The sequence below is a fragment of the Strix uralensis genome, chromosome 3, assembly GCF_047716275.1.
Source record: "Strix uralensis isolate ZFMK-TIS-50842 chromosome 3, bStrUra1, whole genome shotgun sequence".
NCBI classification, from domain to species: domain Eukaryota; kingdom Metazoa; phylum Chordata; class Aves; order Strigiformes; family Strigidae; genus Strix; species Strix uralensis.
The window spans coordinates 70,610,027-70,634,199 of NC_133974.1; the positions used below are offsets into that span (position 1 = coordinate 70,610,027).

General features: G+C 40.9%; 1 protein-coding gene across 3 annotated transcripts in view; it reads right to left on the minus strand.

Annotated features, from left to right (window-relative positions):
* The window catches only part of TIAM2 (TIAM Rac1 associated GEF 2), a 92,097-nt gene that overhangs the window by 14,588 nt on the left and 53,336 nt on the right, over window positions 1-24,173 (minus strand). For 2 of the 3 annotated variants that reach the window (XM_074862781.1, XM_074862782.1), the window contains one exon: window positions 18,412-18,515. In XM_074862781.1, coding sequence (XP_074718882.1) covers window positions 18,412-18,515 — 104 coding nt within the window. Of the gene's footprint in view, window positions 1-18,411; window positions 18,516-23,012; window positions 23,152-24,173 lie in introns of those variants that run through there. The other variant, XM_074862783.1, reaches the window with a different exon arrangement.

The following is a 24,173-nucleotide window of genomic DNA, read 5'->3' on the forward strand; positions in this document are numbered from 1 at the left end:
GCCACTAGTCTAAAAAAAATTAAGTTACTTTCTTCACTAATATGTGCAACCATCTTCCACAATTCTGTACAATGACAGCTTGCAGGACTATGGAATTTAGATACATTTTATAGTTACAACATTTATTAGGATTCAACAAAATGCAAAGTAAATTGAATGGTCTTTGTGGGAATTAGAGCTGCACACTGATGGAATACTTTTAAAAATCATAGTTACTCTGTGCCACTAAAATCCATCAGTGTTTTAGAAATAAATCACAACTTAATTTAGGAAATGGGGGGGAGGGTGTATTTTAAAGCAACTTCTAAATAGCTGAATGCCAAAGTACTTGAGTTTTGGTTTGTTTCTGATGTCAGAAAGTTTTTTATTTGTATCAAAATGACTCAGATTTTATGCTCTCTACAGCCCAAGGTGCGCGTGGGCAGCTTGATTTACATCAACCTGATGCCTGATCAAGGACACTAGATCAAGGATATGAGACAGCCTATTGAGAGCAAGTCATACATCATCATCAGGCACAGTTTTACAAGAAGGAGTTAGAAGTCCTCTATTCCTCTTCAACTGCCTTCACACATAGGTCAGGCAGACATGTTCTCTATCCCCTTCAGTTCTGGGGCCAGAGCTGCATCTGCCACCAAGAACCACTGGATAAGAAAGCATATGGAAATAGATGACGCTCCTCAACATAAATACTATTTGAGCACCTAAGCAACATAATTTTGGTGTCGAGATTGTTCCGCATAACTGGCCTAAGCCCAAGGCACAGGATTACCTCTCTGCCATACTGCCAACAAGTAGCGATTTTTATAAACTTTAGTATGTTCCTGAAGATGTAAGCACTTCGTGTTTGCAAGTCTGGCATTAAAAATATTGCCCTTGTCCTGCAGTGCTGCTCATAGGCTCTTGTCCTTTCCAGTGGTCTTGGTCTCTCTATCCCTCCCTTTATGGGAGGCTTCCAGACTGTGCAATATCCAGACCTCATTCTCACTCTTTGTGCCCACTGTTGTATTTACATCTGGGTCAAAGCAAGAATGAAATGGTACTTGATCACAGGACAGAAGTATTTCACATTAACTCCTACACATTGCATGAACCATAGAAGATGCAGGAACCCATTTGCCAGCGAAACCACAAAGTGTACCTTAGGTTCTCGACTAAGAGCCCAGTATTCATGAGAAACTTCATAATAACAAGTAAGTAGAGAGGAATAAAAACTGTTCTTGCTTCACATTTCTTCCCAAAACTCCCTTACCACCCAGGTCAGGGTCTCCACCTTTTTTCCACACTGCTCTGGATGCTATTTTCTGCCTCCCACACCAAACAATGTCCCGCTCAGTATTATTTTTGCTGTTAAAAACAGATCTCTTCTAGAAAGGCTCTGGTGAGAACCCCCAAGAACATCCCCTTTTATATCTTTTATGTGTGGGCAGGAGAGGCCCAGCCTATGCCCTGTTACTGATTGCAGCTGGGATTTCAAAGCCACCTGAGCACTCTGGATGTCAAAGCAGAGTCTGGCAGTCCAGTGCCCTTAAGCCAAGAAGTCTCAAGAGGAGCCCCAAGTTGATACTACATACACCCACCATAATCTTGAATTAAGGAGGGAATTAACCCTGAATGTGCTCTGACAATGACACTGCAATGGCAAACACAGGCAGATTTGACTCTTAGATACATCTGGTAAACTCTTCAAGCACACAGCTTCTTTTACTTGCACAAGGCGAAGACTGTCTGTACTTAGCAAATGGTAAAAAAATTATTTATGTCAACCTTTATAGTGTGCAGCTCATCAGAATAAAAACAGTTACACTGGTGAAAAGAAATGCCCAGATGACTGACCATGGACAAGGCTGCAAGATAGCTGAGTGCAGAGAAAAGCTGAGGAGAGCATACAGGGGAAGCAACAAACTCTCTCCAAAATCCATCACTTGAGCTTATATATGCCACTTTCAGCAACATGTATAGGTGACTGCAAGCAGCTTCAGCTTACCTTTGGCACTGAACAGCACAGATAAGGCTCAAAATCCAAAAACTTAGACTAACAGTGCTAGAGTTGGGAAAGGCAACTAGAGCTTATGCAGGGTTTATAGAAAAAACAAATACTTGCATTCCAGGGAGAATGAAGTTAAGCAGCACTGTACTGTTTTATTGGCCATTTTCACAGATTTTCCAACAAAGCTGTATAAACCCTTCTACAGACCTAGCAGTCAGGGGAAGCACCCTCCTGTCCCATACTCTCTTGGCTTCTAAGAAAACAGAAGGATGTGTAGAAGCAGCCTTGAGAAACCTTTCTCATCACTGTGTTTATGCCTCATACTTAGGTTCCACATCCTTTCGCTGGGAGTATTTCCTGTGAATGTAACCTTAGAAGGGAAAGTTCTAGTCCACATAGTTGTCAGCTTGACCCACAGCAGTCAACCACCACAGTGGTGCTCAGCTTGTCAGATGGAGATGAAGCACACCCCATTTTCAATAATACTCCTGATAAGGAATATTAGAGATTATTCCTCTAAACTGAACAAAAGGATACTTGCAAAGAACCTCTTAAGAGATTTTCTTTGCTCCTTGCAGACGAGCACATCATCATCTGAGGCTGTGCTATTCCCACCAGACTTAAAAATCTCCATAAAATTAATCGGTGAGAGAGCAGAAGACATTAATCAGCAGCGGTTAAGCATTAGCACAACAATTTCATGGCTACCCTGTGACTTTCTGCTGAATGATACTGATTGAGCATAAATGCTGCACAAGGTCAATTAGTGTTACAGTGTCTCAGCTCACTGCTGTTTATTTTACCTTCATTTATACACCTCGTGTACTCTGTCAGTCGGTTGGGGTTTGTTTGAAAAAGTGATGGAAATGAATATTTTGAGTAGGCTTAGAAAACTCTACAGCCTAAGAAAGACTCCTGGAGGGGTTAAAACCATGCATGTCCCTTTGATGAGTTTGCAGATTTCTGTACCCTTGTGCAGGAGACTGACCACATTTATGGGGTGATTACCAATCCTTTGAATTCCTTATCTGAAGAGGAAACATGCTCAGAAAACATCCTGCAGAAACAGATCAGTCTTGTACCCTCTGAAAACAAACAGCTAACAGCTCAGCTCTGCCTGATGTATGTATTTCCAGGAAGACTGAATGCACCAGTCAGCAGAAGAAATACAATTAATTGGGATTTTGAGAAATGAACAACTGGCCAGAAACCTCTTTACATCTCTCACTCTGTGAAAAAGGAAAGCTTTTGGAGATATCCATCACTTTTCCTTTGTGTTAGAAGATGCTTCCCTCCAGAACAAAGGCAGGGCTAACAGCTGTCTTTTTTTGTAGGTCCATCACTCTGTGGACTTCTCTGTCATGCTCAGAGTGGGAAGTACTTTGTAACCAGCAATATAAAAGGCTAGAAAGTTGCAGGCCTTAGCTTCCTTAAAGACCACTGAAGAAAGTTGCCTTATGTTACACAGCAATACAGTACATGCACTCCTCTAAATTGTTTATCAAGAGTGAAAAATGTCAGCAGAGTTTTACTGAAAAACACCTTGTGGGATTTTCACCACATGTATCTGGGCAAGACTGCCACTCAGCTTCAGGCAACAGAAGCTAAAATCAAGTAGTAGCATCAGTCATCACTTATCTTCTGGTCCTTCTCCTTTTTTCCCCAAGTTCAAGGCCACTCAGAACATGAAACTGTTCCTGACTGACACTGCTGAAATTTTAGGGGTCTGTTTGGTTTCAGTGTGTCTCTTGCATGTCTTTTAATTAAATTGTTTAAAACATTGCTAAAGGAAGGCATTTTTTTTCAAGTGTCCACTCAGATCCTTCGTAGCAATAAGCCAAGTGTAGTTAGAGTTATGCTTTAAGGAGGGAGAAGCAACCCCTCTACTCCATGTTACGAGAAGCTGCCCTACCAGACAACAACAGACCAGTCAACAGGGGAGGAATTAATGATGAACTTTTGTCTTTGAGTCAGAATTTCCCAATTTCAGGGAGATTTACATTAGCAAAGTCAGACTGTTCCGGTAATGCAAGTAAGCGTCACCAGCCTCATTTAAAAATCACAAGTACAGTAAGAGGAAGGGTTGATGACCTAGTAACTCCTTCCTGACAGCACAGATAAAGGCCTGAAAGAAGGCTGAACATTCAGCTGTGTAAAACAGCTAAGATACAACCCACCTGAGCTATTAATATGAATTGCATGGTGGCAAATCTTCCCTCTCATTTGCCACACAGAGAGACATGCCCATCCTTCTCCTTGGGTACAAAGGAAGAACTGCTGGTGACTTAGGTACTTGACTGAAATGCTAGTTATAAACCAAGTCATGCAGCAGGGATCTAGGCCCAAGAGCCTACATTGACCAGGTCCTGAGGACCAGCAGCTCCCACTAAGTTCACAGATGCTGTGCTCAGCTTCTCTAAAATCAGTCTCCTGGCCCAGCGCATACCAAAGTCAAAGGCAAAGCAGAAGACATTTCCATCATGGAATGTTAAATCCTGTCCATACAGAATGTGAAGATGAGAGCATCAGGAAAACAAAGAGAGAGGAACCCTGACAGCCCAGGTCACAAAAAGGAGACTCTTATCAGGTAATATTAAAACCTGATTCAGTGAAAATACTGTCATTCTTTCCTTCCCCATGTCCTTATCCTGATGTTGTCAATTTTTAATGCAGAAGGCTATTACCTATGTAATATATTAACAGCCTTCTTACACTCCCCCAGCAGTAACTTGATTGTAGCTCTTATTTTTTTCCTGTTTTCACAATCCTAAATTATTTGTGAAAAAACAGAGAAATAGCTAAAGCATTCATGGTGCAGTTATTTCCAAATTTCCATGAAGAATCTTGTTAAAACCATTCCACTTCTTGTTAAAATCTGGGTCATGACTTAGTCCTTTCTCTGACAGACACAAGAAATAACTATTTGCTTGAGCCCAGCAGCAAACAGCGCAGGCAACCAACCCATCCTTCCCTCCCCCTGACTTCAAAAAGCCCAAACCTTTTCCCATGCAGCGTACTGGTATAAACTCACCCACTGACTACATGTTACCAGAATCCATTATTTGATTACTAATGCTGGGACAGTCGCTATTTATCAAGCACAGACAGCCTGGCATGCTCGTGCAGCCCCGTCACTTACCTTAGCCAAATCAAGCAGCACCCCCCCAGCTTAACCCGCGCCGCTGCAGAACTCACCACAGAAAACATCCTGTGCAGGGAGCCGTAAGCTGCTGCTGCCTGCTGCTGGGTTTTGCGAGCCAACGCTAAACTCTTAGCTCTGGTTTTACTCCTCCTGAAGGCGGGCATTGTGGCTCGTGAATATAAACTTTGCCAAAGGAAAAGGCCCCTCGGAAGGAAGCTGTGGATGTTGAGATCCCCCACGAACACACCTTCTCTCTAAGCTCAGCCGCACAAGTTTCTCTTTTGTGCCGATTAACGAAAATCAAAGATGCTGTCAACGTCCCAGTGTAACGGGGCTAAGCAGCGTACGAGAGCGCAAACTGACCTGCCATGTCTCCCTTTATTACTACAAATGCAGGGAAAATGTGCCGGATGAGAAGATTTTTTTATAAATAGCTTGACATAGTGAATGCAGGACAAAGTGCAGTTATGGCAAGGGAAGATGGGTTTTAGATCCACAGAAATGTACCTGCCTCTGTGCCTGTGAGATTTACTGCATAAACAAAACATCAGGTGCTTTGAGAAAATTAGCCAAATACCTAAAAATATCTAGGGGGTGCTGACTGCCCTGAAGGTCAACATGAATTATCAATGGTACTGATGCTCTGTCAAGGATATACGCTGCTAAATGGTGTGGCATACAAATACTCTTACTATGATAAAATGAAAAACAAATAGGCAGCTCTCTGCATGATTTCTTTACATCATTGTGCTTGTCCTTTGTTTGAACTTTTTAGTTGTAATTGCATCAATAAAAAGAAATTTAAACTGTGCTCAGTAATAAATTCAGGCTTGAAAGTAAAAGTCCCCATGTTGATATATTTACACAAAACCAATCAGGTCTACAGATAGATTATTCTAAAAACAATGTAACTTTAAATAAAACATTATAAAACATGACACCACTGAGCTGAAGAGTTACAAGACTGACAAGCAATTAATTAATATAAGGAGAACTATACCAGTGGCATAATAAAACACAGTAACTCCCATGTTCCCTCTATGTCAGCACTGTTAGTGTGCAATGAAGTTGAGCTATCAGGCTTCATTCAACACGGCCCTTGCCACCGCCTATTGCCCTCTAGTAAACCCTTTTCTTGAACCCAAATGATACACCAGGCCTGGGTACTATATCCTTAGTTATGAGTATGCTGCTTCAGAGGCTTCAAGGATATTCACCTTCATACAAGGGAATAACGCAGCCTTCTCCTTTAATTACTGCAATTAAACTTACATCCATCTCTTTCCAAATAATTAGCGCAACTTGACAGCTCAGCATTTGCCAAACTGTACAGCTCAGTTGCCAAGCAGCCGCCTATCAGAGGAACAACGAAGCTGGAGCCCTGAAACAACACACTGGTGATAAGGCTCGCAGCATAACCTCTTGTTTAGCTGATGGACTATGCCCTTTCTTTATTTTGGAGACAGATATCAGATACACTCTGTGAGAAGACTATAGAACAGAAAACTGAAGGAATGGTCTTGAAGGAGTGAGAGAGGTTTTGCTGGCTCCCTAATATTTCATTTTTCAGTGGACACACAGACTGGTTTAAACATCCAATTATATGGACTACTGTGTAGCAGGTACAAGGCTACTTTTCTTATCCACCATTAGTGGTTGCCTCTGCAGTAGTCCACAGACCCTAGGGATCCACAGAGCAAGTCTGAAGAAAAAAAAAAAAAAAATCACTAGTCTGTGAAAATTAAACGTTTACAGTACCACATATGGCATTTTAAAAATAACACAGGTCAGGTCATCAGATCCACAGTTATGATTATAACTATACTTTCTGGAAAGATACTGTTTCTTCGTTTTCTATCAGCACGAGTCATGGCAATTTCAAGCTCTGTTTTTGTAATAGATATGTGTTAAAACACAGCTCATCCATTGGGACCATGCTAAATTTCATGTCCAAGCAGTATCATCAATCTTGATGAAAAACAATGACAGGCCTTTTTAATTCCATATTAGGAAGTTATTCTTCCCCAGATTTGCTAATTAAGCCTGAGTTATTAGCTAGCCATATGTCAGCTAAAAGATGTTACCAATTAACAGCTCTTTTTAAATGTGTATTCATTAGAAAAAAAAAAAACACGATGTTTTAGCAATCCTTCCAACTCTTATTGAGAGACTTGGATAAATCAAAAAGTGAAAAATGCAAACTAAAATAAACCAAATGAATGAAAGCATTTTCTTTAGCCTTTCTTCTCCAGAAGCACACAACAAACACTCAAGCCCTTTTCAAGAACATGCCTCCTATGTAAAATTTACATGTAAAATAATCAATCACCTTGAAATATTTGTAAGATGACTGGAAAAATTACACAGCCTTGTTGTTAGTTCCTGTGTGTTTTGAGTAACACACATTCCCTTTACAGACATCTGGTTTTCATCTTTCCATTTTAGTGGCACCAGGCTTGATAGTTACCATAACAGTAACATCCTTTGTAATACAGGCTTCCCTCTATTGTCCCAGTACATCTAGGTGCACTTATCTGCATCGAGTTCATTTCCCATCCTGCTTTTGCCCGTAATGCATGAAGGTAAAAGGCTAATTTTGTGCTCTCTGTATATACTTCAAAACAAAACAGCAGCTTGCCTCTAGGACAATTCTTAACACTTGTGGGCTACTTTGTAACATCAGTCTGGACCAGCAGTGAAACAGAAGCATAATTTGGATACACAACACCTACTTTTTAGATATCTGTGTGTGTATATAAATATACAATATGTACATACATATCCTGGACTAACAGAAGCTCTGTGACATTAGTGGTCTCCAAGCACTACAAGCTCAGGCATAATTCAGCTGGTCTCCAGATCGCTACAGTGATCTAGAGGGACTCTATTTTTTACTTTTATAAATGTGAGTGGATGATTTTTCTAAATATTTTTCTATCACTCTTATTATAATAACATGTTTTTTAAATGCCTTCATTTGCTTTAATTCCAGTGCTAAAAAAAATTAGTTAACATTCCAAATGCTTAAAATTAATTCTTGTTTAATTTGTAATTTCAAGCATCTTAAATATTGTTTGTAACATTCTCACCCAAAGTGTTCAGTGCTGAATGCAAAAACTTTTCTCAAGTGCTGAATTAGAAACTATGGCAACCACTGAGACATTATCTTTGCAGTTGCATTAATCTTTCACAATATATTTTTGCATTGTGCCTTCTTTAGAGGCAGAGAGGGCAACCCTTACCTCTGCTTGTTAGTAGCAGGCATATTGTGCTCCAAATGTTAAAAGATGCAATAACCCCCCTGTAAAGACAAATACAGACCCTCTGAACTCCATACCAACTCTCCCCTGGTTTCAGCAGCATTTTGTTTAGGCACTACAGAAAGATTCTGCTGTCTCTGAAGGAAATCTCAGAAGGAAAAAATCACCATGTGAGTAAAGGTCTATGTCTGCCCACATATGTTAACAAGTAAGACAGAGGCACAGAGTGCTATGGACAACAAGGAACAAAACATGAAAATCTGTTGGAACTTCCCCATGCATCTGACTCAACTGATCCCTTACTTTCTTTAATTTCCTCCCTCTGCCTTTCTTTCAGGTATTCTTTTTGTTATCTTTGATTTTGCTATCTGCTGCAGGTAGCAGATTTTTTCAGTTTTGGCTGAAATTCCAGGTCTACCTTTGGCTTTACGTGTTCCTGACAGCACAAAATAGGAATCAAAGTCTAGCTGAAGTATATGATGGTACCCAGGATGCAGTATTTCTCTGAAATCCTGTATTGCAACTTTGAGCTACTTTAAAGTAATGTTGTGTCCTATGTGATGATGACCATCATGTGATGGGTCCTGCTGGGCACATCACATACTTCAGTGTGCACCAAAATTCTGTTTAAATGCTTCTGCATCACAAAGAAAAAAGAGGTGTGTTACTGCCAGCACAGTAACTGAACAGTATCTCAGTCTTAAAAAAACCCACCAAATAATCTACAGCTGGCTCAGTTCCCGGGGTCTGTCAGAAGTGTGATTAGATATCTCTGCCTTTCATTGCAAAGTGAAATGCTGCCGTCATATCCTGTGCTGCAGGTGACTAGGGTTGCCTTTGGAGGCCCAGGGTGGTGGACTCCCAGGCAGCTTCCTGCCTTTCATCGGTCAAGTCACAAGCATCTCCAGAGACACAGTATCCTGTTGCAGTGAACCAGGACTGTTGTCATATGCTTCTATTTTCACCTACAGGTAAGCCTCGTGGATTTTTCCCAGAAGACTACAAAGAAAAGCTGCATTATAAGTCACCTCCCACCGGCTTCTTTCATTTGCAAATGCCAACACAACACAATTTCTTCTCCCAATCAAAACCATCTGCACTTTTTACACTGACAACTGTCACAGTACTTTTGAGAGGATGTTCTTTCAGTCTGAGGAAAGACAACAAATACCACCTCTCACCCCAAACTCCAGTAACTCAATGTAATAGCACAAAACAGAGCAACACAAGTTCACACGTCTGCAGAGTCTTCCTTTGGTCTTCTTTCTTGCCATTCTTGTGCCTCCCTACAAGTTAACTATGCACACAGGTCTCCATCTACAGCTTGACCTAATGTCTGGTTACAGGTTCACTCTAGATATAGCACCTTTCATGCTTTAAGCTCTATGACTTCAAGGCTCCTCACCATGTTAGCCAACACAGGCAACTGTTGTGTTTGAATTTTGGGCCATCTATAGGGTGGCTCTGCTGCATTTAAAGAACTGCAGGATCAATACAAGAAAGAGAAATCCAGGACTGGGGTCAGTAGCAAGCACTAACTGGTAGGTTTACAGTAAGCCTTCTGTAATCTATAGTCTATCTGTTTTGGTGCCTTCTCTGAGGGATGGAATAAAATACTGAATTAGCAAAAGTCTTACAGACTTCAAACAGGCTACAATTTCACTTATATCACTGATACCCTTCTCAAAAGGCACATGATGACAGCAGGGGTCCGGCCACGGCTCCACACTGCTGGACCCAGCAACTCTGGTTGGGCTCACCACAGGCTGGGCTGTCTGCAAGGGAAGCACAGTAATTAGCAGAGCTCCCCACAGGTTTCTATCGCACTTTTGATGCGGAACTGTCCCCTCCAGGCACAACTGAATCAAGGAAAACCACTGCTAAGGAACATGCTATTTTCCCATGTTAGCTCTTAGACTCCCTAAATGCATCTCACATCTGGAAGGAAATGACACTTGGATTGCAGAGGAGTACACATGATTTTGAGAGTACTACATTGTTAATCCCCTTCCTACAAAAAACAGAAAAAAGGATGTTAATTGCAGACTACTCCCCAAGCTTTTGGATCTCATCAATTGCTAAAGAGAAGTTCTCACAATTAAAATAAAGGAGAGCTCCTTAATGTCCTCTGGATGCAGCGTAAACCTTCAGGCAGGCAGCTCTCCTGCAATTAATGACATGCTGTGAAAGTGGGAACTGCCTGAGCAATGCAAAATAGAGCTAATGAGAAGCTATCACCATGAACATCATTTAACTGGAATTGCCTCCATTCAAGAAATAGGTTTAGGGGCATATGGGCATACCAGTAGTTTTTTCTTCCTCTTATTTTTTTACTTTTCCCAGAGGGACCTCTGTTGAGCTTCTGGTCATTTCTGCTTGGCTTTCTTTCAATGTAGCTCAACAATTGGTGTTTACTTGATCAGTAATAACATTCGCCTTCCAAGATTTTTGATTTTTACAGTCTTTGCTTAACAGAATTACTCTCACACACTTTTTTTTTTTTTTTTTTTTTAGATTTTCCACAGTTTTATTTCAATGTTAATGTTTCTTTGGGGATGTTTTGGGTGTAGGGGTCACTAACTGACTAGCAAGAAAGGATGCCTGCCACTTACATCGAATGGAGAGAAATATGGCTCTGGACTCTACCAGACACGTTAACACACATACATACACTGCCACACCATCCTAAATGCAATCACAATGTTTGTGCTTGTTAGTTTTTATGTTTCATGCACAATATCATTGAGAATAATCCTTCCAATCCAGTATATTTTGGTAAATCTTTTAACTGTCTCACTGAAAAGTCATACTAGGAAACTGTTTAACTTTGATGGGGAAGAATAAACATTTCTTGACATTTATACACTAAAAGACAATCATCCACTGCTTATATACTCACATTCAGACTGATGATCCCTATCTCATCTCTGAGAGTGAGTGTCATCACCAGATCAGAATAAATAAATGAACCACCACAACTGAACATATAGGATTACACTTACTGACAACGTCAAGTGAAGGCTGTTGGCTGTGTCCTGAATAGGGGTGCCCTGAACTATCCCACAGCACATGTGCTACAGATCACATGCTTGTACAATGTTTTCTAGGTTACAAATCAGAGGAATACATCATTTCTAGCATCCACTTGCTTTCTTCTGGAAGATGAAATACCATTCAAATCATCCATAAACATTGAACAACTGCATTAATTTTCTGCTGGGATTGGACTACATGAGTAATGATTACTAACTGCTTTCACCTCTACTATTCCACGGCAACTGTCGCAGTTGCCCCCTTCCTCTCCCCAAAACCAAACTACACTTTTTTCTTTAACATTTGAGCATTCAGACAGAAAAGCAACAGGATACACGTTCTTTCATTCAGGTTTGAACCTAGACCTGAATGTATATAGTACCTCATGATTTTTACCCTTAAATTACTCTATCTGCATGAGATGTTGATGGTTTTAATGCTACTTCTAATGAAGAGGTTTCAAAATCAGTTTTAGACAGTTTGAATACAAAATATTAATTTCTTCAACTTAGGAAAACAATCCCTCCAGTACATGGCTATGCTGTATATACAAGAGGCCAAAACTACAAATGGAGCAAACTGTTTACAATACTCACCAATTTTCATTACAGAAATAGCCGTGTGAAATCAGCTAACAGGTAACACAAGGATTTACTTTTTGAAATCATGACACATGTATTTCGCATCCATTGAAGGCACTGTTTTGGGAAGCTTGTTGTGGCAGTTGGATGACACAGATGTGGGAAGATGGGTCTGCTTTCTGACCCAGTCTCAGTCTGCATTCACACCACTCGGGCACCACCTGACATGCAAAGCAGCTGCTCAATTGCACATACAGTTTAGACGGGTTGGAAGAAAAACCTCAACAGTTATCGAAGTTAGGCACGTTTGCATGTTGGCTCCTTGAGCACGAGAAGTGGGACTGTATGCAGGGAGACCAAAAACCCGATTTCTCACCATGGTCCCAGACATGCAGAGTTCATGGAAACGTCTGCTTCTCACTGCACTTGCAAAAGCTCCTCTCCGGCAAATGGAGAACTGTCCACAACTGGCATCACAATAAACAGAATACACAAGCTTCAAAAGCACTGGAGGGATGATTTGACATCACATAGGAAACTTGAGCATCCAAAAGCAGACTTTTGAAACGCACAAGTGCATAATTTTTCTACTTTCTTTATTCCCCTGTATCTATAAATATTGACATTTCAAGTAGGACCATGATACTGATCTGCCTCTCATCCCTATAAAAAGCTGAAAGCATTTGATGAAAATGCTCCATCCTGCAGGAGATGCAGATTTGTGTTTGCCAAAGGTGCCATGCGCTCTGCTGACCAGACCTGTCGCAAGTTCTTCATTTCCTCACCAGATGGAGGGAAAATGAACATGGTTGTCAAACAGGAGCGGAGGAGGAGTGAGTTGAGCTAAGATAAGGCAGCCCATGCTAGGGAAAGGTCCTCAGGGATTTTTAACCATAATTTCTGTTCATTGCATTAAGAATGGTATTCTCAAGAAAAAAAGCTAGTTTTCTCCCTCTGCAGGGTGTAGTATTTTTTATTTATTTTTTATTAAGAGGTGATGGGGATATACTTGCCCTCATATACACATACTGATGTATGATCAATAAGCCGTTCTGGGAATAGATTGACTATTTTAATAGTCAACAGCAAAGCAAAGGCAATTTCTGTAGGTCTCTACACCCAACTTATTCCCAGAATCAATTTTACTTCATTCTTTGAAAGAAATATAGCACCACTTCAAATGCATTACAAAATCAAACCAGTTGGCCATTCTTTAGAAAGCAAATTCTTGTTAACATTCAAAGTTTCTCATCACAGTAGCTTCCGTTTCTGCATCTGCAATGTTAATTTTTGAAGATGCCAGCATAAAACCATTCTGCACTCATTGACTATTTTTACCATGATCACAAAGCACCACACTAGCTATTTTTACTGTTTAAGTTTCTTAAATAACTTTAAGATACAGCTAAGAATATAATGAAGTTATGTGAAATATTTGCACAGCGTTTACTCTAAGGTTTTTTCTTATGATCTGTGAAATATCTCACACATGCATTTATATGCAGTTCCTTCTTTCCGTCTGTTAAAATTTAATATGATTTCAGAAATACTTATCTCTGATGATACTCAAAAGATTCAGAGCAACTTAAAGTGAGATCACAGCAGTCTTACAAGAGACCTTAGAATAGTAGTTACTTATATGGTAAAATTTCACCTTTTAGCTATGTTCATCTTTCATAAAAGGATATTTTTAATATATTGAAAATTCAAAGTAAAGATAAGTAAGTTAGAAACAGACTACTAAACTTCATCTTGAATGAAACCATGGGCTAGTGAAAACCTTTCTAACCAATACAGCTTGCAATTAGAAATCACAAGTACTTAAAGGAAAAGTTGCATTTTTTATTTATTCAGCTTTGTGCTACTTTGATGTACGGAGAGCTTCATTCTTGGCAACTGTCAACATACCAGGATTTAACTAAGAACTGGGAACACAGACAATTAGTTCTCAAAATGATTAAACACAACTAAACCTAATTGCACTGACAGGCATACTCAATTCCCAGATTTTCTGAGGACCTCTATTCTTCTGTCAACAGTACGCCTACATACTCCAGAACCAACAATTGCAAGGACAACATGCCACTGTCACATAAACAGTATTTTAACATAGTTTGAAAATGTACTGCAGAAGAATGTGTTAGAAGTATAACATCTATCCTTGTTAAATAAAATAGAAAATAAAGTTAAAGGTATTAAAGGTATAAATAGGGCATCCCAGATAATACAAAGATGACAAAACTAATGAGCATCTGGAATAGATGGTTCTTGATGTCCATGTGATTTTAATGCTATTTTATAACTTAAGGAATGGATTCCATTTCTGGAATGAAACAATCTTCTATTGCCCTTCTAATTCATTTGTTAGCTCTCAGATGAAAGACAAACACACAATTCTAAATTCATTCATTTCTCAGACTACAAAAAATGAATGAATGACTGACTGAATGAACACATGTTTGAATGTAGTACACATGCAACAAAAACCTTATTCCTCTGAGATTACAAGGTATTTCAGAAATGCCTCAAGGTACTTTCAGTTAAGATGATGCTTAACCTTAGCTTGGTATGAGATGAAGAAAATAATAGTGAAAAAAACCCAAAAATGCTCCAAATGAGAAACACAAAATCTAGAAATCAGACATGCAACCATTAAATCCAAATCTTTAACACTGTTTTTTATTTACTTACATGTTTTGGGACAAAAATCAACCAAACTTCAAAGGAGTCTGTTCCCTCAGAGCCAAGTAATTACATCTAGAGTTGCTGTCAACTGGGAAGTGAGCATCCTTAGCTTTCTTTCCCCTGAAATAATCCCAAACTGCCTGTTGTTCCAGGCTCTGCTCAGAACCTCTTAACGCCACCAACGTCTTCTCCACAGAGCTATGCTGACAGATCTCCTCTCCCCCATACTTCTGTGACATTGCCTACTGCTGAGGTGTCTGCGCTACTGCTCTCCCACAGGCGTGGGTCAAGTTAGCACATGCAGGAAACAGAAGGCAAAGGGGAAAAGAAAAAAACAAACCCAAATCCAGATGCTATGCTTTCTGAGGCTGCACAATTTCCTCAAACTAGCTTTTATTAGCAATAGCTATTGTTTATCTGGTGAGCAGTCCCAAATCACAGCTATAAAAACAGAAATAATTTTAATTCCTTTTATACCCTATCACAAAAGCACATACAATATATACTACCTAAATTTACTGTGAGGTTTGATTTTTTTTAATTCTACATCTACTGGAGAAATCAAAAGGGTCAGACAAAAAGCTGTGACAGTAATAGGCACCCTCCAACAGAAAGACAGCAATCAATTACAAACCATTTGCAGAAACTGTAGAGCTGTCACAGACTCGTTTACAGCTGCAGTTCAAGTCAGACTGCCTCTGATTGCCAAGCCATTTCCCCCCTTATACCTACAAAACTAGGACAGCTTCAGATAATTTTTAAAATTACACTAGAAGACCTGAATGCCAACCCAAGAAATGAACTGCAATATGGCATGGGCAGTTACTCCATCAAATTGTGCACAAGCCATTAATACTGCTAGACGTGACAGATTTGAGGCTGGAGAGAAGGCAGGGAGCAGACCTGTCTGTTTTCCCCTCTATTTTGAGCTTTAATTGCAGCACATAATTTAGAGCATTGGAGCAAATTTTGAGCATTCAGAACAACAACTAGTGTACATGAACTGTTCTCTGTGTATTTAAAACCTCCTGAATCCTCTGTAATTTTCTGTCATCTGGTGTATTTGACACAGATGATCAGGATTGGCTTTGTTTTTCTGCAAAAGCTGATGCCCCAGAATTTCCTCCCCTCCAGCAGGATGGGGACAAGTGCACGGCAGGCAGCGTGTACCCTTGGGCAAGCAAGGCACCCTGAGGCACCTGGTGGAACCCAACCAAGCACCAGCCTGCTGGTACAGCTGGCCACCGAGGCATCCTAAGCCTTGGGGTCACATCTGCTGTGCTCCCTCAAAGATCCCTGCCCCTAAAACACTGCAGAAGCCCTAAAAAAGGACAGTAGAGAAATCCACACAATTCCTTCCAAAGGAACAATGTGCCCTAGAGGAAGAAAAATCCAGTTTATTCTTGTCTGGTTGCAAAGACTTTTTGGGAGCATAAGCAATGTGTTACACAGGATATGGATTATCTCTGTGGGAATCCCCTGTGCAGCAAGAGATGGGCCCACAATCACTGGGCTTCTCCCTACTCTCTAGGGAAACTGCATAAAGTCACCTATATTAGACTGAAGCAGATTACAAAGTAATTCCAAAAGTAAGAGAGGATCAGCTCCTCTCAGTAGGTATGGCTAGAGACACAATATATCTTCCCTCTTCCGTTCTTCTGAGTTCTTATGTTCTGCCTTACCTCTAACAATTCTTCATACAATCTAATACAAGACAGTAATATATTCCAGAACCTCAAAAACTCTAACTTCACTGTTTTGACACTGTCCCACACAACATCCTTGTCTCTAAACTGGAAAGACATGGATTTGATGGATGGACCACTCAGTGGATAAGGAATTGGCTGGATGGTCGCACTCAAAGAGTTGAAGTCAACGGCTCGATGTCCAAGTGGAGAGCAGTGATGAGTGGTGTTCCTCAGAGGTCAGTTTTGGGACTGGCACTGTTTAACATCTTTGTTGGCCACATGGACAGTGGGACTGAGTGCACCCTCAGCAGGTTTGCCAATGACACCAAGCTGTGTGGTGCAGTTGACACACTGGAGGGAAGGGATGTGCCATCCAGAGGGACCTGGACAGGCTTGAGAGGTGGGACCGTGCAAACCTCATGAAGTTCAACAAGGCCAAGTACAAGGTCCTGCACATGGGTCGGGTCAATCCCAAGCACAAATACAGACTGGGTGATGAGTGGATTGAGAGCAGCCCTGCAGAGAAGGGCTTGTGGGTATTAATGGATGGAAAACTGACTATGAGCCAGCAATGTGCACTCGCAGCCCAGAAAGCCAACCGTATCCTGCGCTGCATCTAAAGAAGCGTGACCAGCAGATCAAGGGAGGTGATTCTGCCCCTCTGCTCTCGTAAGACCCCACCTGGAGTATTGTGCCCAGCTCTGGGGCCCCCCAACATAAGAAGGACATGGACCTGCTCGAGTGGGTCGACAGGAGTGCCATGAAGATAATTGGTGGGCTGGAGCACCTCCCCTGTGAGGACAGGCTGAGAGAGTTGGGATTGTTCAGCCTGGAGAAGAGAAGACTCTGGAGAGACCTTATAGTAGCCTTCCAGTACTTAAAGGGGGCTACAGGAAAGATGGGGAGGGACTCTTTATCAGGGAGTGTAGTGATCGAATGAGGGGTAATGGTTTTAAACTGAAAGGGTAGATATAGATTAGATATAAGCAAGAAATTCTTTACTGTGAGGGTGGTGAGGCACTGGAACAGGTTGCCCAGAGAAGTTGTGGCTGCCCCCTCCCTGGAAGTGTTCAAGGCCAGGTTGGACGGGGCTTTAAGCAACCTGGTCTAGTGGAAAGCAGGGGAGTTGGAAGTAGATGATCTTTAAGGTCCCTTCCAACCCAAACCATTCTGTGATTCTATGATTACTGTTATGCAAGAGTGTAATGCAAGCGTTAGCACAAATTTGCTTGGAGATACAACCAACTCATCAACAGAAGTAACAAAACCATTTCTGTTGTCAGAATGGCAATGCCTAGTAAAATCATGGCCACCAACACTACCCATGCTAGCAGTGAGGGATTCGAAACAATACACACTTGAGTTGGACACAGGTTGCAATTTGACTGACTCAGAGCAAAATGGACCAAAAGAAAGTCTTCAAAGACCAATGCATTTGAAGGTGGACACTAATTCTGGGGGCTCCTGCCTCAACTTCCAACGTCCTGACTGAGAGAAGATCTGAGCATCCATTATTCTAGCTGAAGACAAACAGTAACTGCAGACATATAAAAGTTCTCCAAATTAGAGTGGGAATCACTGGCTCTGAAACACTGCGCTTCTCCAAGTCTGCAGTCCAGTCTAAAACTAGTGATGTTAAGCAAATGTTGCTATGGTCACTGCAATCTTAACAACAAGCTCTAGAAGTATCAGCAAAAACCAAATATGAACCAAACTGAAACAGTTAGAAAGCTGTAGCAGCTTTACTGTTCTCTGCAGAACTGGGTTCAAGCAACACAGAAAGATTAATTTGACAAGTTTCCACCTGTTTGCCATTTGCCCCCATCACACTGCTTTTGGAGATGCAGCGGCTGTGCCATAAATGCTGACCTGTCAGCATGGCCTCAAAATAATAAAACACTAAGTACAGCTAATATGCATAAATAATTTTCCAAAGTAGTCCTATAAGTTAAATCCTTTCCCACAAAATGCAGAGTGTTAATGCTACAACACTGTCTTTTCATTCATAAAATTGTTATGTCAATGTTCTTACCCTGAAAGGTGGATCAGGCTTCTCCCTGTGTGGTACTTGGTCCAGAGTGCCATCAGTACTGCTCCTTTTCAAGCTGGATGTGACATCAGGCACATTACTAAAATCTACATTCAAAAGAAAACAAATAAATAAATTAGAGGATTATAGGACAGGAACAGGAAAAGTATTTGCTTTTATCTGCAAATACTTTCAGTGTCTAGTAGAATTACTATAGGGGAAGAGAAGGAATACAAAATTTGCAATCCTCCCCAGCCCCCAGAAAATAACACGAAGAGGTCAAAGTAAGGAACAACTATGCCTGGAAATTATGCTTTCAAAACAGCAGCTGGACATCTAAGACCATCTGAAGCAACACACATATTTGATCTACCAAAATAAACCCAACGCTCTTGCTAACAGCATGCTTTTGAAGGTAGCATTATCTATAATCAGCACACTCTGTGCTGAGACAACCAGTCAGGATAATTAAATGCACTCACTAGTTCTCCTTGAATGAGCACACTATTGTTCAACATGACTTAGTCCTGAATTCCTTAAAGATTTAAGAAGAAAAGACAATTTTGCCTTGGAACAAACACCACAGTTCATAATACGGACAAAATCCCTTCTTGTTACTAATAGTTTACCAATTTTACTAAGTTTGGAGCCCATGTACATAGTAGCTGGGACAATGCAAAAACCAGAGGAGGCATTGCCCTGCTCTACTTATTGACAGACTGTAGCTTTCAATGACATGTATGTGTGTAAATTCAAGATCTATCCAACAATGCTGAACATTCATATAAAAATGATGTTTTTTTCTCTTTACATTTTCTGAATTGGCTGCTTAAAATCTGCAGAGATGTTTATGTGGAAGTTCTAATTAAAACTCTTAGAAGTGAAGAAGTGATTTTTGTTCTATAGTATTATGAATCCAAGTAGCTGAAAACTGTAAAACAGCCACCAAAAAAAAAAAAAAAGAGGATTTTTAGCAACCTCGGATGATAAACAGTAATAAAATAAAGAGGTTTTTTCTTAATTTGCTGCTTTGCTTCCTAGCCTTTAAGCCTCTAGGGTATAATTCACACCACATTACCACATTTTCAAACTCTCTCTCAACACCTACAAATGCTGGAGATTTATTTTTAAGTGAAAGCTGAGATTCTCATTTAATCACCAACTCCAACTGAGGTAGTAATTAAAACAAATATCACTCATCTCGCAGTTCAATCATGAGAGCTAGCAATAATTAAATTGTGAAGGACAACAGTATCTCTCCGCCCAGGTGTTGCTGTTGTCCTGTCCTTGCAGAGCAGGACCAGCTCCTCTCAGCAAGAACGGACAAACATGGACTGAAGCAGGGAGGGAAATGGGAATTTCAGGCCCAAAAGAGCACCTTATAGCCCATGAGAGCCTTCCCAGGAAGACAAAACACAGCAGACAGACTCCACAGGAAAGCCAGAGAGAAAGATGCAAATAACTCAGCATGATGTCATCTTGATACTTTATTTTTCCATATGCTATTAAGGTGCCTGTGCCAAGCTTAGCATCGACGCTGACACTTTCCATCCAGATGCTAAAGACTTGACTAGTTTGTCATTTCCCTATCCTTGCAGAACCAAGGTCCCATCGCTTTTCTCCCCTGAAGTTTTTTATCTATTCCTCCTGGAGTCAAGTGTGGCTCTTGATATCTCAGAGCCTACATAACATGCAATACCCCAACAGTTACCACCTTTGCAGAAAAAACGTATTTTACACAACTCCACCAAACAGCCACCCATCTTCTTTAAGAACTTAACAAGGGGTCTGCTTGTTTATTTAATTTATTATGCTTTTACCCCTCTTCCTCCCCCGAGCCCAAATAATTTTCTCTGCCCTCTGGACTTTTAAAGTAATTTTGAGTCTCTCTTCTGTATATGGGTGCACATGAAAGCCTATTGACTTCCACCACTGTCAACTCCTGGGTACACAAAAGGTAAGCCAACCCCTAAAACTCAAACTGCCTTTGAAATAATATTTTCACAGGGGTGAGGCGATACCGAGGATATTATTTCCCATTGTTTCCCACTTGTGCTCTTTTTACTTTCCTTCTTGGTTTTAATGCACTTCTCTCTCATATCTCCAAACAACATGCACCAGAGATAGATGTTGCAGTGGTATATAAGATCTATTGATCTCAGGTAGCTATCTAATGAGAAAGAAAAAAAACCTATGTCCTTCCCCTGATTCTACAAAGTGACCTTAAACATATTTGTCCTTTACAAAACAGGAAGTAAAACTAATCTACGCAAGCAGTGAAGAGAAAGCATAAATATAGGAAGAGGAAAGTAAGGTAAAACAATCAGCAGACAACATGAACAGAAATCAGGATAACAACATCTAAAGTAGGCAAACAGAATATTATATCATTTTGTCCAGATGATCTATTGTTTCCTCCCCTCACCCTCATCTTTGCTTTTCCTTTGTAGTCTATAGGATTGTCAGAGGCAGGTCTATATAGCCTTGCCCATTTTTACAGCATTTTCTACTGCCAGAATGTGTTGCTGATGGTAGTTAGGGTAAGAAACTGTAAATGTTATTTTAAATAGTAAAAACTAAAAAAAGTTACATGGGAAGGACCCAAGGTGAAAAACGACATCCTACTGCATGCTGTATGCCAAACTAACAGGGGGAGGGAAGGAAAGAAGCACGTATGGCTTGTTGAACAGTTGAGCGTCCATATCCTGTCTCCCCTTCCTTCTTTTACTGTGGAAGTACTTCCTTTGGATCTGCTCCTACAAACCATCAAGCTATTCCCAAAGAGCATACAGGCATTAACATCAGCTGCATAGCTAAAAAAAAAAACAAATCAAGGGGCAAAGGAAGTAAGTATTACCTTAGAGAACAGGTAATTTCAAATGCAAAGTCTAAGGACATAAACACAGCAGCAAGTTTAATACTGAAATTCTCTCTGCTTCTAGTAATGAATGAAAGCAGAGTAACAAGCCAAACCATACAAAATTTATTTTCTTTAAACATTCAAATTTGGATTTAGCTCTACAATGAAATTCATATTAACAAAGATGTTCAAAAGTAGTAATGCAAAACTGTTATCTTACAGGCTAGGTAACCACTATCCTTTCAGGAAAAACTAGCAATAAAACTGTAGGGTGTATGCATAGAACTAAGAGCAATGTTACAGATCTGTGAGTACAAAATCGTTCCAGTTCATAATGTTCTGGACCTTTGCTGGGAATGAGCACAGAAAAGTATGCAAGGAGATACACATTCCTAAAAATAACCCAAATGTGAGGTCAAATCATCACTTCCTGGCAATTTATTTGTTTTAATTAATATTATTTTTAGAAAACTACCTTTAATGTTACTTACCTTACTACAATTACATTACTGACTTGTTAAAGAAAACATGGACTACTTTGCTGGAAACACCACTTGAGAGGCTTTCCAGCATAGTAATGGTGAGTATACCATGACTAAGTCTGCCTTTACAGCTCCATTACAGTAGTACATTTGATTTATTCTATTGACATACTTGTGATAAACCTGTCTGGAAGAAAAAAAGGGACTGATCACATTGGGTTAAACAAAACTTGGTTTAAATCTTTCAACATAATTTATCTCTACTGCAGCATGTCTCTCTGTCCTGTTTACGCGCACACACACACACACACACACACACTCATGCATAGTGAGTTGAAATGTGTATCACTTCCATCTGGGAAAGACAGGAACCTCTTAAGTAGATACCTTCTTCTGATCTAGCAAACAGAAGTGTCTCCAGACACTAAAATACAAAGTCAGTGTGGTGGGTTGACCCTAGCTGGATGCCAGGTGCCCACCAAAGCAGCTCTATCACTCCCCTCCTCATCTGGACAGGGGAGATATCAAAAAATATATCAAAAGGTTCATGGGTCGATTTAAGGACAGGAAGAGATCACTCAGCAATTACCATCACCCGTAAAACAGATTTGACTTGGGGAGATTAGTTTAATTTATTACCAATCAAATTAGAGTAGGATAATGAGAAATAAAATAAATCTTTAAAACATCACCCTCCCTTCTTCCTGGGCTTAACTTTACTCCCAATTTCTCTACCTCCTCCCCTCTACCGGCACAGGCAGATGGGGAATGGAAGTTGAGGTCAGTTCATCATGTGTGGTTTCTGCCACTCCTTCCTCCTCAGGGGGAGGACTCCTCATACTCTTCCCTTGTTCCAGTGTGGGGTCCCTCCCATGGGAGACAGTCCTCCACAAATTTCTTCATCGTGGGTCCCTTCCACAGGGTGCAGTCCTTCAGGAGCAGACTGCTCCAGCGTGGCTCCCCTACGGGGTCACAAGTCCTGTCAGCAAACCTGCTCCAGTGTGGGCTCATTTCTCCACAGGTCTACAGGTCCTGCCAGGAGCCTGCTCCACCGTGGGCTTCCCACAGGGTCACAGCCTCCTTCGGGTACATTCACCCACCGTGGGTCCTCCATGGGCTGCAGGTGGAGATCTGCTCCACCGCTAACCTCCATGGGCTGTAGATAGGGGGACAGCCTGCCTCACCATGGTCTTCACCATGGGCTGCAGGGGAATCTCTGCTCTGGTTCCTGGAGCACCTCCTCTCCCTCCTTATTCACTGACCTTGGTGTCTGCAGGGTTGTTTCCCTCACATATTCTCACTCCTCTCTTCTGCTGCAATCACGCACGATTCTTCCCCCTTCTTAAATATGTTATCACAGAGGTGCTACCACCATCACTGATGGGCTTGGCCTTGGCTAGCAGCGAGTCCGTCTTGGAGCCGGCTGGCATTGGCTCTGTCGGACTTAGAGGAAGCTTCTGGCAGGTTCTCACAGAAGCCACCCCTGTAGCCCCGCCCCTAGCAAAACCTTGCCACACAAACCCAATATCGTCAGCTTGTTGCAAAGAAGAAGAGTAGCAACCTCAGATAAATGATAAAATGCTCAGGAAAGCACAGGGGGAAAATGCCATTATGTGAAAAGCTTAACTGCACACCAAACTATTAGCTTGGTTTCTAGCAATGAACAATCAAGTACTAAGAGCCTGCTCAGCACCTTCAGCTACCAACAGCATCACCAAAAAAGAATGCCATTACTCCTGCAATGCTGTGCCTCAGTGGCAGGCAGATACATGACTCACAATCATTCAAGAGAAATTATAATGTAACCATAAAACCTGAAAGAAAGCATACTTCCGAAGTCATGCTCCTCGCTACTCATCATTCAATTAAAAGTAGGCACAGAGCACACAGATGGGACAGTCGGTGAGAAAAACAAACACATACAGTATATTCAAGAGCTCTGTACGCCTACAGGAATGTCTCTTCCCACGTCGCCACCATGTGTGGTGATACACATACAAGTGGTCAATATGGAAGTTATTCACATGTTATTGTGAGTGGTGAGGTACAATGGAAACACATCCTCTAGCAGATGTGTGAGACAATAATAATCTGTGCTACAATCCCAGCCAAGAAACCAAAGGAAATCAACAGGAAAACATCAACATCGACCATCCGGCAATTCATTTACCATAAAGAAGCCATCAACAAATGCAAATGTCACTTATCTCTTTTTTTCTGTTTAATTAACGAAGAAGCCTTAATTACTTTCTAGTCTGCATTGCTCTTACCACTTTAGTTGCTCACTGCAAAGGCAAAATTACCAGAAGAAAAAGTAGGAACTGAGGCTCCTTCCTTTTATAATTCTTTTTTTCCTAACACTTCAGAAGTTGTTCTGGTTTAGATTTTTCTCACCAATTTCAAAAAATGCTAAATAATCATCA